The following is an 18,214-nucleotide window of genomic DNA, read 5'->3' on the forward strand; positions in this document are numbered from 1 at the left end:
AAGGCTGTCAGGAAATGCTCGAGGAAGGGCAGCCTGAGTTCCCCTCCCGTGCTGCCCCAGCCAGTGAAGCTGTGCTGGTTCTGAGGTGGAAGGTTTCGTGTGTTACACACCTTTCCAGCAGGGAAAACAAGCTGCAGTTCTTTGTCTGGCAGCAGCACTGTTCATTCAGGAAATTCCCTCCTCATAGGGATAAAGCAGCTCTCTCTCTGGATGAAAGAACTCCAGAATAATTCAGGTGCTGGCATACATCTTCGTCTGAAAACTGGGACATGGTTTGGACATAATAGATTTTAGTTAAAACTTGGAAGGAATTGAGGATACATGTATAGCTTAATTACTTAGACCTGCTGGAGCTGAGGAAAGGCTCTGTGTAGCTCTCTCTGTGAATCTGCCTCCTGAGTGCACCCTTCAAATTAAAGACACTTTGTCACGAAGATCTGCTTGGAACACTTCATGTGTGGTTTTCCTTCCCTAAGCCAAAAAAAGGGATACAAAAATGCAGCATATTTTTTTTTTATTTCAGATTGTCTTAATTTTTTGTTAATACCTTTCATTTTAATATCAGAGATACAGCTGGTGCTGACCTAGAGATGCTTCCTCTCACTGTTGCTGACTACAAATAACCTGAAGTCTTTTGAGGTTTTTTTTGTTAGTGTGTGTCAGAGCAGTATCAATGTTTTATAACACAGGCAAAAGAGTCTCTTACTACGTGACAGAATTTTGCAGAGCAGTAGCTGATCCTGTTATTTAGTCATGTCCAGAATGTTGCCCAAAGTGAGAATTGGCAGCAATGCTGAATGAATTATTTGCTTTCTGGAAAATAACTTTTCCATATAATCTCTGGGAAGATTTTACAGAACAAAAAAAACACTAACTTTGTAACTTGGTTCAAGGCTTGCTCACAGTATAAAATTTGGTTTTGTGGTTTGACAGTTTTATGTGAATTATTTCATCAAGGTCACTTCTATTTCTCCCTGTAAGTTCACTGCTGACACAGTAGATGGTGGGCACATCTCCAGGAGGCTTAGAACAATCTCTCACAGCAGTGAATTCAGCACACAAAGTTGTACTCGAGTGGCCTCACTTATGTTTTGGGTAGGGCATAGCAAGAATTAAAAATAGAAATTAATGATGGTGAATTTGTGTTTATTTTTAATTGAGCTTTGTTCTCATCTGACTGGATTATTAGTTTAATTTACTGGATAAATTATTTGGTTTTGACTAACATTGAGTGAGAAGTCTCTGAACACAGTGTATCGATCTTTTATGAACTCTCATGCTCCCGCTGTTGCTCCTTAATTTAGGTGTATCAGAGGGGATCAGATTTCTGCTCCCCTTTTCTCCTGCCATTTATTTTTACATTGACCAACCAAAAGAACAATCCCCTTTCTTTACATGTGAGCAAAAAATCAAACTGTTTTTTAATGCCTTTAGCCGTTTCTAAAGCTGCTGGAGCAGGCTTTGATGAGAGACACAGGCACAGGGGGAAATCTTCATCGAATATCTCGCTGTGCTCCTTTTTCCCTAAAATGCCCTGGAAGCAGGAGGGGTTTTCTGGTGGCTGTCACACAGTGAAAGACTTCCTTCTCCAAGGAGCATTGTTAGGAGTATCAGATGTTGCTGAATGTTGGAGCTTGTTTTGGGGGAAAGAAGAAATGTTTATTCCATTCGAAGTTGTTTTACCTGGCATGAGCATTGCTGTTGGAATTCATCTCAAGTACAGTACTACTGCTCCTATGTGGCTGATGTTTTTCAAGGAAATCATAGGCCTAAAAATAGTCTGCATAAACAACTGTAAGAGGTTTGTACTTTCAGTTCCAGGTTTTAGCAATATCTTGTTGTTATTTTCTAATTTTCAGTTTCCAAAATCCATTAAGCTGATTAGCAGAGTGTTTAAAAATAAAACAAAACTAAATTAAAAAAAAACCCAAAAAACCAACCCAAACACAAAACAAAACCAAAGTCCCACCTCTTGTGGAATCCAGCATAAAATGTTCTGCTTGGATAAATTCATACAGAAAGGCTGGGTGATTGCAGTAATCACCTTTGTATCTTGATGAACATGTTCTGTTCGGAACATTTTTCAAGCATCCTCCAACTTGTGAAATTGCCATGTGATTCTGAAACTGCTCTGAGGGGAGAGGATGGGGTGGAAACATTCGTGCTACTTGGAACTCACGGCTGTTGTACATATTTAACATCCTCTGTGTACTGAACAGAGAGTTTTATTTCTTCCCTTTGGATTTGTAAAAAAAAAAAAAAAAAAAAAGAGAGAGAAAAAATTACTTAACAGCTTGGAAGATATGAGGAAAAAATCCAGCTTGCAAATTGCAGAGCATAGTTTGTCACCACTTTATCCTTGTGTGTCTGTGGCCATGTCACGTTTAGTGATGGAAATTGATCTTTGCACTTTGTTTCTCGTGTTTTTGTAGCGTGTTAACTTAAAATATACTTTAATATGTTTAAAATTCTGTAATTCAGTCTGAACAAAAATTAATTTTCACGTGTCTCTGAAGCAAGATCTAGTTCCTGGTGAAAAGGGCATTGCACTGAAGCAGTTGTCAAAATACAGGAAATTTTTTTTTCCCCCTTTCCCTGCTCATTAGGTGTTTTAGGAAGTCATCTGGGGCTGAAGCTGGGGCTGAGTCGTGTGGTGGCTTTACTGGGACCTTTTTGGGTTTTTGATTGGTGAATCTGATCCCTTTTCCCCCGTTAAAGCTGTGACTGTTGTTAGTGCACATTAAAGGAGGCAGAGAAAACTCGCCTTGCCTTTTTGATTTCTGCTTCAGAGAGAAAACAATTCATGCAGAGGAATTTCAAAGGCAGCTCAGAGCCTATTGCTTTAAAGGCTGATTAATCATTAATGTTAAGGGTAAGGGCACTGCTGAAGTGGAAGGGGCTGAGCAAGGGGGCACCTGGCTGAGGACCTGGTGTTGTGCAGTGGGACTGGGGGCAAACGCCATAAATCTGCATTCTGAGCTGCTGGTTTGCCACCACAATAAAGCAGAACTAACTAATTCCTTGAGATTTTTGCTCTCTAAATTGAAGTGAAAGATAATTATGAGGTTGTAGTTAATTGGTTAAAAAAAAAAATTAATACTCCAGAGTATAATCTGTAGGTAATGGCTAATGAGTTTGAACAAAATATCTCTCTTATTACTCATTTAGCTAACTACTGCTGCTGCTCCAGAAAGTAACTGAAAGCTGACAGAAAAAATCAGTGTGCCCTCTCACTTAAACTTGTACTGAAACGGGTTTAGTGCTTTCATTTATCTAAAGAACTATAGAGATGATAAGTTGTTTAAAAGTACTCATTTTACTTTCAGGGGAAGTACATGTGGGCAATTTGCTTGAGTCACTGCTTTACCGTTAATAGTAGCAGGTTCTATCGTAGGATCCGGGTGAATAAATGACCCAAATTAAACTCCCGGTGTGTTTGTGGAGGAAGGAGCCGGCGGGAGGGGCTGGAATGAGATTCCCAGATGGATTAATTAAACTGATCTCAGCCCTCTGCCGGCTGCTGCTGGGAATGCTCATCCTCAGGACAAGAACCCAAATTGAGCCATTTCAGTGTGTGATTTTTCATCATTTTGTGAGCCTGGGAGCATTAAAATACACCAAAATTTACCTGGAAACTCTCAGTTACTAAAGCATCAGGAAGTTTGTCTGATTTGAGAGTAACAAATTTCTCTTTTTTCTTTTCCTCTCCCCAGTTTTCTAGACAAGATTGACATAGTCAAACAGAACGAGTACACCCCGTCTGACCAGGTACGTGGAGCTTTGTGAGGAAATGACACAATTTATCTTCCCCCTTCATCTTTGGGGGTAATTAATTCATTTTCTAATTGCCATTTCAGGCATTGCCATGCACTGTACACATTTAGTATTCCAGTAAAAATGGCTTTGTCCTTTGGATTATGTTTATACACAAAAATGATGTACAAGGTTACATCACTGACAAGATTTCCATCATACTTCTGTGACATTGAACACTCTATACTGTTGCCTGGTGTTGTAGTACAGCATGGAAAAAAAGGGGTTTATTTCCATTGCTGAATATATGGAAACTCACCAAGTATCAGTGTTGAATCAATGCATTTCCCTTTATGCTTTAGGATCTTCTCAGATGCAGAGTTTTGACATCAGGAATTTTTGAAACCAAGTTTCAGGTGGATAAAGTAAATTTTCAGTAAGTATAATTCTTTCTTTTTATGTTTTTACATTTTTTTAATACAACACAGACAAATACCAAGGTAAACTGGGAGGAAAGCCTACCATATATTCATTGAGCCTACTGTATTTCTCAAATATCAATGTTTAAGAGAAAGGAAGTATTTTATGATTTTTTAATTTAGTAGTCTGTCTTGAAAATGGAACGCAAATTGATGTGCAATTTCTGCTTTATTTTAAATCACAAAGAACAAAATGTTTTAAATCCATTTTCTCTGCATGCATATGTTCATGGACTGTTTACCTGTTCAGGTTCTTGTAATCCAAGATTAACTTTTGTGACACAGAAGTCCTCAAGTTTCTTACCTTTTCTGTTTGCATGCAGATACAAGCAAAAAACTCAGCACAAAATGATTCTGACTGACTGGGTTTATGTTTTTTCCTCAGTATGTTTGATGTTGGAGGGCAACGAGATGAACGCCGAAAATGGATCCAGTGTTTTAATGGTAGGATTAGAATTTCTGTTGGCTTTATAAAACAGTTCTCTGCAGAACTGTAGTGCCTAATGTTAATTTTCTCCACTGTGAAATCCATCATCTTTCCATGTAGATTTAGATTAGGAATTATCTAACAGTCACAGAGTATTAAGTTTTTCTTGACTGGTAAACTCCTGTAACCACATAGAACACCTTCAAGGAGAATGTAGGTGGAGAGGAATTTGAGTTTGATAGCTTTAGTTTGTCCATTTTTTTGGCTTCCCTCTCTTAACTAGGTATTTTTGGAGGTGGCTTTGTGCATTATTTGCCAGCTGTGAGTGTAAATTCCAAGCCATGTTCTGTCCTCCGTGTGCAGATTTACAATGGATGTGTCTGTGCAAAATACAAAATATAGAATAATTATTACATGCATAAAATCAGATTATCACATTTTTGTGTATAATTGCAGCCAGTTGGCTCTGTTGTGGTGGTTCTTTCTGAATCAGCACTGACCTAGTAATGCAGAATGAGGTTGTAGGGAGCATGTGTTTGGTTGGATACATCTGGTGAGAGCTGGAGTCTTTTAACAGCAGTGGCCCCATGAGTTCAGGTCAGGTTTAATTCCCACATGACTGAAATTAGGCAGTTCTGTCTCTGTCCTGAAGTGTGACAGGTACCTTCACTGCAGCTCTTTGTTTTATCTATATCTTTAGATGACAAACATTTCTGTTTAAGAAAACAGGTTTTCTTAAACCTAGATTTGGTGAAAATATTTTCTCTTTGTTATTGATTGTACAAAATAGCAATGAAGTTACACAAAAAAGTCACCTTTTTGTAGAAAAGTTACAATGAGATCCTAGAGAATAAATAAAGCAGAATGCACCTTGAAATCCATGGTGCATTGCTCCAGTTCCTGTCACAGAATCACCTGGACAGTGTGTGTGTGTGTGTGGAAGGACAGTGTAATATTTTCTTCTGTATTAGCAACAGATTTGTTTGGGTTTTACCTCTGCTCCTTCCTTTTCCTGTTCCCTCATGGTCTGACTCATCTGTTGTGCTGCTGGTGCCGAGGTAGATGAGCCTGGAAGTCAGTGTGGGGGACTGGAGCAGCACAGGGATCCAGATCCTGTGATCCTGGGAATGCCTCCCAGGGAAGAGATGGGGCTCTAAGCAGTAAAACCCACTACAGGGACCAGAGCAGTTGACCATGAATTCACTGCAGTCTGCTGTTGTTATCACACAAATCAAAAGTGCTGTTTGTCCTGAGGTTTTCCCCCAAGGACCTCTCTGTCCTTTCCTGATAGCTCACAGTTGTTTCCAATTTTCTTTACACATTTTAAATCTTCTTTTAATTCTCCTCTTGGCTTTCTTCAGTTTCTCTCGCTTCAGTTCCTTTCTTTCCTACATTTTTTGTCATTCTGTCAGCTTCTGTTTTGGGGCCTGCCTTGAGTGTCTTCCATGGTTTCTTCACTTTCTTTTTTGGTTCCTGGTACTTAAAAAGCTGTCAGCAGCAGCATTCTAGCCTGTTCTCTGCAGGGAGCTGAAAGTCTGTCAGCTTCTTACTGAACTTCATGATTCATGGATATTTCTTCTGAGGTTTGCATTAACTGAAGGATATTTCTTGGTTTAGATGTGACTGCTATCATATTTGTGGTGGCGAGCAGTAGCTACAACATGGTGATACGAGAGGACAATCAGACCAATCGGCTGCAGGAAGCACTAAACCTCTTCAAGAGTATCTGGAACAACAGGTCTGTGAAAGGCTCTTATCACTGAGGTTACTGATCCTGTCTCACCCTGCAGTCACCACTCAGATGGGCCTGCCTGGGGCAGAGTTCATTTTCTCCCTAACAGCTCATAGAGTGTCATGGTTTAGGTTTTGCCCAAAACAATGCTGGTAACACACCAGTGCTGCTGAGCAGTGTGTGCAGAGCATCAAGACCCTCTCTGTTCCTCACCCTGTCCCTGCAGTGAATCCTCAGGGGTGTTGGGAGGGGACACAGGTGAGCAGATCCAAACTGACCAGAGGTGTTTTCCATGCCACATGACTCATGCTCTGCAGTAAGGGGGAAAAGAGGGGGTTTTGGATTGTTACCCAACTTGCTGGGTGTTGGTCTGCCCACAGGAGGTGCTGAGTGATTGCCTTTGCATCACTTGTTTTGTCTTCTCCTCGCTTTTATTTATCCTTCGCTACTTCAACAGTCATCATTTATATTTTATCTTGACCACCAGATTTTTTTGTTTTCCTTCTTCCTTTCCTCCTCCTCCATCCCCTGAGGAGGAAGGTGAGTGAGGAGCTGTGTGGTGCTTGGCTGCCCACCAGGGCTAACAGCACAGGGGGCTCTGTTATTCACATCTCCCAGCACAGTCTGGGCTGGTTCTTTTCACAGCCTCACAACTTTAATGTATATTAACTCAGATCATTGAAAAGAGTTCTGCACAGCTACTAATTGGTGGCTGCCATATTGAGGTTGAAATAATTAAAGTAGTGATGGAGCAGTGCTCTGGGAGGTGGAAATGCTTCCCTGGGATGGGTTTGGATTAACAGCACAAAGTGGGGAGCACCCAAACAGCCTCAGGGTGTGCACACCTGGAATTACCCTCTTGGGATTCAGGTGTAAAAGGAACCTTTCCAAATCATTCCAGTGTGTCATATGATCTTGTCACCAGACATTTTGTGTGACTTATTTTAAGTTTCTGTATGATCTGGGCTGTGCCTCCTCACAGTGTTTGGTTTCCATTTTCCACAGGTGGCTACGGACCATTTCAGTAATCCTTTTCCTGAATAAACAAGATTTGCTAGCAGAGAAAGTTTTGGCAGGGAAATCTAAAATTGAAGACTACTTTCCAGAATTTGCTCGCTACACTACACCAGATGATGGTAAGACTTTTAAGTTTGGTTTGCAATTTATCATTTCTTTATTAATCACATTTGTGATTGTTTTGGTAGCTTCAGTTAAGACTTGAAAACTCTTACGTAGATGTAGTCATCAATGACTTTTAGCCAAATTGTAATGTTGAATTTAAGATACAAGTAATGGAAGATTCCTGCCTCTGAAACGTTTAATATCTTAATAATTTCATCATGACAAAAGCCTTTTACTTTGGTGTAGATGAAAGTCTGACATTTTGTCACAAATGTGTCCTCAGGACTCCCCCACACCTGCCTGTGGTCATTTCTCTTACCTGCCAAGTGCCTGGTACTGTGGCCATGGTAATACTCCCTTGTTCTCCTGAAATCCTGCTTTAATCCTGGTTTAAATAATGTTATGGTTTGTCTTGTCTCACAGTCAGTTTTGCCAAGTGTATTTCTGTCATATGAGAGCAGAAAACAGAACAAGTTGAGATTTTTAGGTGCTATTACCAGAAAACACCTGTTTTAATAAGATACTTATTTTATTATTAATCAGCAACACCAGAGCCTGGTGAGGATCCCAGAGTTACAAGGGCCAAGTATTTTATTAGAGACGAGTTTCTTGTAAGTATTTCCTTTCTTTGGCTATTTCTTACGTGATTCTTCTCAAACCCAAGCTCTTGCTCACCTTCTGCTACTGCAAAATGCTGTCACTTCTTGTGTTGTTTATATTTAACATCCACATGGCATCAAACACTGTTATATTTATGAGCTCTACTGCTGTTTCTTAGCTGCTTTTTTGATATTTGTTTGTACATAATTAAATAGTAGAAGAACTGGTGAGAATTAAGAAATCCCAAATAGAATGGTGAGTGAAGTCCTGCTGTTATTAACGGGGCCAGATTTTTATTCCATGCATTATTTCTGAAGATAGAGACTAATGAAAAGATACCTCATTTGTCAGATATTAATGTTCTTTTCGTATTATCTTTCCCATTACTGGTCAGCTGAAGCTATAATGGACATGGATTTTTTTATTTATTTTTTTAATATTGTTACAATTACTTGTAATGGTGAGCTTGGCAATCAAATTGTGGACTCATTTTAAAATGGAGCAAAACAAAAAGTTGAGAGAGGCTTTCTGTAAGTGTAAAGCAGGGATAAAAGCTTTGTACAGGGAGGCAAAATCCTACTTTTCTCATGGCTAAATGGACTAGGAGATGTGTTGCTAAATCCACCAAAGCTGCATATAAATAATGGCATTTTCCTGAGTTCTCATTCCTTTCTGAAATTCCCCAGCTTGCAGTGACCATCTCACCATGTAATTCTGATCATTTTGAATTTCATGTTTCAGGTGAGAGAGTGAAAACTTTGTGGGCATTTTCCACTCAGTTGCACTTTTTGAAGACACAGCTCACACTGCACATCTCACCTTCATTCAGCCGAGCTTTGGGGATGGGTTGGGGTTCCCCCAGTGGGTTTTATTTTAACCCAGTGTCTCTTGCTTTGCACAGAGAATCAGCACAGCAAGTGGAGATGGAAGGCACTACTGCTACCCTCACTTCACATGTGCCGTGGACACAGAGAACATCCGGAGGGTTTTCAATGACTGTCGGGACATTATTCAGCGCATGCACCTTCGCCAATACGAGTTGTTGTGATGGAGAGCACTTTTTTCTGTGTTTTGGACTCCTTATTCCTTATTAAAAAAAAGAAAGAAACCACCCTTGCCCACATAGGGTGGAAGAGAACTGTTTGAATCTCCCATTGATTTGCACCCCTCAACTTTTTCTCCTTGCTGGACAATAGCAGCACTTCTAAGCTTGCTTCTGTACCCCCCGGACAGTTTGAGATGGCCCCTAACACTTAAAAGGCCATTTCCATGAGGATTCCCTAACACTGTTATTAACAAATAAGAGAGGGAAAAAAAAAAAGGAAAAAAAACCAAAACAAAAACCAAAACAAAAAAAACCCCCTTAATTAATTAAAATCCCTGAATGCGGAGCACCTGAAAGAATTGGGGATGAAAAAATTAAAACGTTGAAATAAAAATTGGGGGAGAGAAAACTTTAGGTAATTTAGCACTGCTGTGGGCATAATCCTATAACCCGTGATCTCCACTTTGTATCACTCACTGCATCCGAGTAACGAAGGTGCCAAGTCACAGACCAAGTTTGAAGACAGACCCTTGAGTTTGGTTCTCTGACTGTAATGTGGCTTTGGGCGGAAATACTGACAATTCTCCAACAGACCTAGACAGTGCAAAAACCAACTGCTACCTTTCAGAAGGGTATTTTTAAAACCAGTCTTGGTGGTCTAAAGACAACCATGGACATTTATGAATTGAACTGCGTATGGCCTGTGATTGCAGAAAGAGTTAACCACACACTGTTTTCAGTTTGTCCACTGATGATCCCGTCTGCTCTAAAAATCATTATCTGGACTGTAGTCCTCACAGTCTTTCCCTTCTTTTTCTTCTTCCCTTCCCTCATTTTTTATTTTACTGCTGGATTATTATTCTTGTACAGACTGTAAAATGTATTATTTTGTACAACTTTATTGAAAATAACTTGTAGAAGATCTTTGTGCCTTGATTATGGCTGTACCTGTACAATGAGCTAAGATGTAAGTATGTTTGATTGCGCTGTACAGCTTTGTCAACCCTATCTGCAGCATTAGCTCAAGGTAGGGAAAATTTATCTGTAGTTTAGTTTTTCTGGTTTATAAAAGAAGGAAAAATACTGTTTAGTAAAAAAAAAAAGGAAAAAAAAAAGAAAAAAAAAAGAAAAAAGTACAAATTGTGCAAACTTAACCACTTTAAAAGTGAGGTCTTCAACAAGTGACCAGATGTTGCAGCATCGTGCTTTTTAATTTTTAGCTTTAATTCATTTAAATCTCTATCCAAATGCAAAACATGGCTTGTTTCTACATAAAACCAAATTTTGCTACAAATTATAAATGTTAGTCTTTGGTCATTCATAGTCCTTTTTTTGCTAAAGACAAAAAAAAAAAAACAGAACAATAACAGACACGTAGGGCATCATGCAGGTCTGGTGACCATCTCTAGACTGGGCCAAATACCCACCAACCTCGGCTTGCGCTGCGTGGGCAACGACTACCAGAATGACAAGGTGTGCACTGCCCTTGGATTTGGCCACTGAATTCCAGTTTCAAATGACATTTTTATTTCTCTTTTAATAAAGAGATACTTTAGAACCTTTTTTGTTTTATATTAACTATATAAGTAGCTTAAAAGTGAAGATGTGTGGATTTTTTCTTAAACTTGAATAATTTATGCAAATTATATGCTTAGAACAACATGTGGTACAGTAAAAAGAAAAAAGAGCAAAAATCACTGTAGCAATAAGAGAGCATGTAATTTTAGTAACTACTACACTGCTTTATATTTTATACCTAGGTGTTTTATGTCTCTGTGAGTGTGTTACTTTTTCATGTGTCTAAACCTACGTGTACAATTTGTACAGAGTCAGAAATTACAGCTGTAATAACACATCTAGAACAGTGTTAGCCTATATTACTCAAACACCCCTGTTCCCCCTTCATTTACACCCCTAAACTGATCTGGATCTTAACTGCAGTGACTTTAAAAGGAAAAGAAACAAAAACAAACACCAAAATTCTTGCCTCTTTGCCTTTCACACTAGCTTCCCTCCACCCAAGAGACCGTGTTGGCTTTCTTTTTTTGGGAAGAGATCCAGTTTAAATTCAAGTGAGGGTGTGGTCAGTGATGTCTGTGCAGCTAGATTTGCTTCAGGTATCGGATGCCTTTTCAATACTAAGAACTGCAACTGTTGAGAATTGTGACTTTTCATTTGCTTTTGTGGCTAAAGTCTTAAAATGAATCACACAGTCCATTTTCACTGGAGAGCAGGGATGTGAGGGAGTTACTGTCCCATCTCAATTCAGAATTGCTTCCAGAAGACACTGAATAGTTGAAAAAATTTCAGCTGCAGTTGTTACTGGCCTTTCAAGAATGATCTTTCTTGTTCACAGGTTTAGACAGTTGGCACCTGAACTTTGTAGAACTGTAGAAAACATGACTGAAAATAGGCCCCTCCAGTTCAGAATGTATCCAGTGCCTGTAGGTAAAGGGCTGGCGTTTCCACTAGGTAAAAATGGAACACACGTAGTGGAAAGGAAATTCATTGTGAGCCTTAATTTTAGTTACAGGAGCCAAAATCTTTATTTTAGTGCCAACCCTTATCTTGTTAAGCCTAGGAGGAGTTGGTGTGAACACCAAATTTATAAATGGAGAAAACCTGTAGTGTTGAGAGGAATGTAATCTCTTGTCTGAGAGAAACAAAGCACCTCCATTAAAAATAACAAAATAAGCTTCTTCCTCTGATGAGGACACATAATAACAATGAGCTATATAAGACAGCAACAGTTTAAGAAACCTAAAGCTTTATATGGACAGATATGTTTAGGGGATGCTTTTTTTTTTTTTCTCTCTTATGTGAGGAAAAAGGCAATTGTTTTGAATATGGTTGAGTTGCACAAGTACAGAGAGCGTGTGTGTGTCTTAATGTCTCAGTATTGCCTTTGTTAGTCTCTTTATTAGTCCATGCAGTTTGGTGGCCTGGTAAATGCAAGTCTTATTTTTAACAGCTTTCTTTTTCCTTTTTTTTTGTTGTTTTTTTTTTTTTTAATACAAAACCATAAAGCTTTAATGCTTGCTATTTAATAAGTAACTGTGTTTTCTTCTGTCTCTAATTTAGTGGCCATAATTTGCAGTTAATTGAACCATTCCAACCTAATGCTTACCCATATTTCTTAGTTTTGTTTTATTTATTTATTTGAACTTCTTGTTTTCATGATTGAGGACTGTCACTTCTGTCTCATTCATCTGTTTGGAAACTTCTGACCTTACAGCCAAAACTTAACTCATTCTACTCAGTATTCATCGTGATGCTGAAGTGTAAGATACCTGCAAATGTAAACACTACCACTTTTATTAATAAAAGCAAATACAGTGTTTTTAGGGCACATTTGCATCACTGTAGTTGAGGTTGTGTCAGTATTTCCATTGTAAACCTATGGAGGGTCTTACCTTGGCACTAAACTGCCCTAAGCTGAATCTTTGCCATACAAGGCTTCTGCTCAAGTGTGATTTGGTGGGTTGGTTTTTCAACAGTTTCCAACACAAACTCTTGTTTCTGTTTTAAGTTATACAACTGTTTTGTTGGATGGGGTTGGTTTAAAAAGAAAACAACAAAAAAACAACAAACAAACCTGGTTCAAGATTGTTTTTGGCACTTCTGTAACTCAGAAATGGTTTTGATTTTAAAACAACCTTCGGCAAGCCAGTAACCTACAATATGGTCTGATCATTTTGGGTATTTTGTAAAAATAATAATAAATTGTAGAGATGTTGTGGTTTCAAAATCAGCTACTGTGCATTTGCAGTAACTTATTTCAACCCAAGAACTTTTAATAATTTGTGCATCAGAGCACACATTCAGTGTGGTGCAGCAGAGTAGGGATAACTCCTATAAAGATTTTTTTCTTTTTTAATAATGTGGAGAGATAAATCCACTAGAAACTAAAAAAGGATTCAGCTGCCTCTGAAAGCATCAAAAACTACTCTCAGAGGCTGAAACTGGAGCTCTGCAAGTTGATAGGAGCAGACTTTGATGCAAAAGCCTAGGAAGGCATCCTGGATCAGCTGTCAAAGGCAGGAATCCTGAGGGCTTTTCTTCATTTATCTAAAAACTGTTTTGATCCGTGGCATCAGGGCAGGATTTAACTGAGGGTATGTCCTAACTCCAGAGGAAGGGAAGCTAACACTGCTCCACTGTGCTGCATGGAATTGATACCTGCAGGGTAATTTCCTTCTGCCAGTAAATCTATGCACAGAAATATTAATGTTCATGGCTTCAGAACTTGAGCACCTTGTAATTTGTCGTGGTGTGTTGTTCCTGTAAATGATGGAGGATGTTTTGTATTATTTATCTTATTTTCCAATGTCAAAAATTATGTGCCAGTAAAAACAAAAGACATAAAGACAGGAGATTGACCCCAAACCTGGAGGCAGAGCCCGTGACAGCTGAGTACCAGTCCAGTGCCTTAGTGACAATGCTCTTGGTGATTGGTGCTATACTGTTGTCTTAAGAGTGATAAAGTTGTTCTAAGTTATAAAATTATGTGACTCACTGTGGAAGAGAGTAAGTTCTCTTCTTTCCCCAGCTGTACCTAATGTGCTGTGTGTGTTCCTTAAAATGCTGGCACTCCCAAGACCTCTTCCATGGAAGTAGATGATAAAATTCCTATTAACTTTAATAAGCAGGATCAGGGCCATAGATTACTATCAGTGGAAATCGCACACAGGAGCAAGTCCTCATCTCTAAAATAAGTGTTGAGCTTGTGTAACAGTAAAAATGTGTATAGGCAAACATCTGTTTGCAGTCCAAAACCAAACTGTGCCCTTCTTTCTCAGCTTGGTATCTCTGAAAATTCATCTGTTGGGAAAAAAAATCTTCCTGTTCTGTGACAGACTTTGAAGCGTCTTTGTAAACAAAATAAGCTACAAAGGGGATTTCTGAAGCTCTGCTGATGAAAGCCTGACACTGAAAAATCCCTCTGGTGACTGACAAGACAAATTCCAAGAGTGAGCCTATTTTAATCCTGGTCATGCCCAGTTGGCTTCAGTCCCATGAGTGGATGTGTGTCAGGGTAGGTAAAACTGCTTCAGAGTTTCACTGTAGTGCACAGACTGCTAAAACTTGAGCCGTAAGTGCTGGCTTCATAATTAATTGTTTCAACCCCTGATTCTCATTAAAAGCTCAAACTGCTTTTTACCCTGGTTATTTTCAGTGTACTGAGCTGAGCAAAATGGGTGCAGTATAAAGCATAAAGTGACCTGGAAAAACAACATGGGAGGAGGTGGGGAGACAAACAATCTCTCACTGCATTAATCGTAAAAATAATAAGGTGGAGGTTTTTTTCTGACTTCTGTGTCCCAGAAACTGATTCTGTGGAAAACAGAATTCCCCAGGGTAACAACAGCATTGATACCTCTGTAACATGGATAACTGACCATTAACTATTGAACTACTGGACAACTATTAAATATGTAATAGATAATTAAAAATCCACCAAAACAAACTTACAGATTTTCCTAATTTTTTTTTTTTTTTTTTTTTTTTCACTTAGGAAGTCTGACTCAAAATTGTTGAATGACAGAACAAAATAAAACCTTTAAACATTTAAACAAGGTAGGGAGAAGGATACATTTGTGAGGGAGAAGATGCTGACATTAGGGATTTTTGTGTAACATGCTTTCTAATGCTGGGGTACCAGCAGACAAATGTAAGTAAATTCAAAATTAAAATGTGAATTTATCTCTTCACTTTAATTTACCCAGTCATTTTATTGAATGAGTTGGCTAATTTATTTTTTTAATATACTGCTACTCAAGTTTGGAGAAAGACATGCCTAGGACGTGGTAATGTTGGGAAGTCTCAGTTCTGTTGTTCTGTCATGCAAACTATTGTTTTAGGCTGTGAATTTTATGTGAATTAATAAGTGAAGTACAGTGTTTCTATCTGTAGTTTTCTGGTATTTGATGTGACTTTGGAACTGTATCATTCTTGCAACTGAAATGCCAGAGTGCCAGCAAAGGGACAGCTGTATCAGGTTAGGAATTGCCACATCAGGGGGGCACATTCCAGTTCTTTATTTGCTACATTTTCAGTTTGCTGTTGGCAGGATCAGAAGAGCTTCCACAAAAAGACAAATTACAGGTTGGGTGATAGAACTAAATATTGTGGAAGAGCTCAAAGTATTAATGGAAAGTGTTTCAGACTGGTGCTGAAGTAGAGCCGTGGAGATGTGTCCTGAGGGGGTGTGAGGGGTGATGAATATCTCAGTAGTTTTAAGCTCTATTCTCGTACTGTTTGAAGGCACAACATCCAAAATGAAGTAATGGATTGTGACCGTTTTGGTGCTAACCCTGAGTTCTGTTTCTCACAGGGCAAAGCTCTGCTGGGCTACAGAGGTTGATCTGTGTAAGGCAGTCTGGAAGCCCAGAGCAGCCATGAGCAACAGCTTTTGTGAACCTGTTTGTGATTTAAAACTGGGAAATTTATCAGCAAATTGCTCTGTCCTGCAGCATGACCCAAACCCTGCTGCCTCTGGGTTCAGCTGCTTTCTCCTGTCCTCACCCCCCTTATTCTTGTAACAGGGTGGTTGATAAGAGAATAGAGCAATTTTGAAAGAGGGCATGAGACAACTTCAAAATCCATCACCTTGGACACTGAAAGAAATTTAGGGGGGAAATTCTTTATTCCCCAGGTGAGTGACCCAGTCTGGGATCCTCATACAAATTTTCAAGGTCAGAGAATGAATCTATCCCAAAAGTCCAGGGATATCCAGTTAAGGAACTGGGAAAAAAAAAAAAAAAAAAGGCACTTTGTGCACCCATTAGAGCTGGGAGATGTTTAGTGAAAGGTGAGTTTAATGATCAGCATGAAAATCAACAGGAACTTGCTTTCAAGCAAGAAAATGTTTCCACCACGGGCTCATCTTGAGAAGCACTTGGGGCGTTGGGAGGCTCAGTGTTTTAAGCAATCCTCAGTATATAAAATACAGTTCCAACTTTTAAGTTGACATTCGAAGGACACTAGAATGACATCACGTCAGCAACCTCAAAACCACCTTGTTTTGTCTCAGAATATTCTTGGTTACCTGGTGAAGTGTCGTGTGTTCAATGTCTGGAATAACTGTTACCAGTACTCGAGGTACAAACAGAAATGCTTCGTCTTGAGGCTCTGCTTAAGAAGGAGGAACTCTTTAGCCAAAACTCATTAGCCTAACGATGCTGCTGTAATTTCCTACTCCATTGGAAAGTTATTACCTTATCTCTAGTTGAATGTATTGGCTGCTTTGTAAAGGGCTAACGATTACAAAAATACAAATTTATGCTAAAAGAATTTGTAGAGGGCAAGGAGCAGAGGGAATGACAGAGAATGCCAGGGTGGATATTTTTAAAAAACATATGAATAAAAGGCAAACAGTTTTGTTGGAAGTCGACTCTTCTGTTTGGGATTTTTCTTCTATATTTTAGGAAGGAACCACATGAAGTTGGATGGTTTCATCAGCTGTATTACACTCATCCCTTTAGGTAGCAAATCCTGAAGTACAGTTGTTAAATAACTTGGTCAAAAATCAAGCAAATTTGGATAGTTGGAATTGAAACTTGAGCATTTGAGACTTTATTTTCCTGTTAAATAACAACAACAACAAAAAAAAAGGCACAAAAAGAAAAAACAATGTAATTTTCCATGTTCCTGTACATCTGGCTCTTCTTCACACACTTTCACTTTCCAGAATGCCTTTACTGCTTCCTCAAATCATGCAGCAGAGACTCCAAGGCTGACCTTCATTGGATATTTATTGGACTCCAAATTTTCTCTCTGTCTCAAAATTTATCACAAAATTTGCTCTCTGCCTCATCAAAATCTCATTAGATAGATATTGTTGTCACTCAAGAATATTTTACACAAAAAATGTAGTCAAATATTCATTTAGGGGAAAATTGGTTGCATTAATTTGCTGCATAATAAACCTTTCAGGGATATTCAGGTAAATCTAAGTGCTTTTAGTCATGAACATTTCACTGAAGCTTTGTAAAACACAAATCCATATGGGGGAATGCAGTTAAATCCAAGAGACAACCAACATTGTTTCCATTCAAAATTGTCAAGGTTTAGTTAGCTAAATCAAATACATGTAATAGTTCATCACATTTTAAGTGATATCTTGAAACTGTTCGGTTTAATCTGATTTTACCTCTTGTTTATTGACCTGAAGTGAGGCAAGGTTGGATATTGCAATTCTGCAAAGGGCTATTCAGCAAATGTCTGGCTGCTACAGATCCCTAGTTTTCTTCTCAAGGGAAGCTGAAAGTAAATGCTTTGAGTATTGTTCATTCTTTATATATTAAAAAAACCACAAATTTTTCTGTTACTGCAATCAAAATAAAGATATATAAAGATGGAAAACCTCTAGTTTTAAGATTCAGGCACTGAAATTGTATTATAAATGTCTAATACCACTATGTGTCTTACTGGTAGTTGGTGCTGGGGACTGTTCCCATTTTCTACTCAATTAAGCAGGAAGTTTTGTAGCGTAATTACCACTGAAGTCCCACAAGTCCAATTGTTGTCACCAGACAAAACTTTTGCCTGCTCTGAGAATGTTTTACTGAGGCTAAGAGTGTTTCAGGCCATAAGCTCTGGCACAATGAAGTCTTCCAGGCAGCAGATCCCAATGTCCTGCCCAGGAGATGCACAGCAAATTTTGGTTGTGGGAAGGAAGAGTCTCCTACCTATATAAAAATTGTGATGTGAAGTGTATTTAGTTGAACTTTATGTAAAGAACCAGAATCTTCTCCTAAGGCTTAGGAAGTCTCAGACTTGTGGTTTTCCCATTCAGTTTCATTGGAATGTTAAGTTCTGGAGACTCACTTTTTCTCCAATTTGAAGTTTTCTGAACCTTCTGTTAAGGTACTATAATGGTTACTCTGAAATCTCCTCAAGAGAACTTGTCCTGCACCTAATTACACATCTTATAGCTTCATTGCAAGCCAAAAAAAAACCAAAAAAAAAAGAGCTGATGAAGAACAGGAGGTGTAGAGATGTTTCTTATGACACTCTCATGAAGTATATTTTTCTTTCTTGGTTGGGGATGGATT

The 18,214-nt window shown here is 38.7% G+C and overlaps 1 protein-coding gene across 3 annotated transcripts in view; it reads left to right on the forward strand.

Annotated features, from left to right (window-relative positions):
• Positions 1-12,164, forward strand: part of GNAS (GNAS complex locus) — a 132,494-nt gene extending 120,330 nt beyond the window's left edge. For all 3 annotated transcript variants that reach the window (XM_058850243.1, XM_058850244.1, XM_058850245.1), the window contains exons 6-12: positions 3,714-3,768; positions 4,116-4,189; positions 4,618-4,676; positions 6,277-6,397; positions 7,397-7,527; positions 8,057-8,124; positions 9,015-12,164. In XM_058850243.1, the coding sequence (XP_058706226.1) occupies positions 3,714-3,768; positions 4,116-4,189; positions 4,618-4,676; positions 6,277-6,397; positions 7,397-7,527; positions 8,057-8,124; positions 9,015-9,161 (655 nt within the window). In that variant the 3' untranslated portion in view covers positions 9,162-12,164. The remainder of the gene's footprint in view (positions 1-3,713; positions 3,769-4,115; positions 4,190-4,617; positions 4,677-6,276; positions 6,398-7,396; positions 7,528-8,056; positions 8,125-9,014) is intronic.
• Positions 12,165-18,214: the final 6,050 nt, after the last annotated feature.

The sequence above is a fragment of the Poecile atricapillus genome, chromosome 15 (assembly GCF_030490865.1).
Source record: "Poecile atricapillus isolate bPoeAtr1 chromosome 15, bPoeAtr1.hap1, whole genome shotgun sequence".
Classification (NCBI taxonomy): Eukaryota; Metazoa; Chordata; class Aves; order Passeriformes; family Paridae; genus Poecile; species Poecile atricapillus.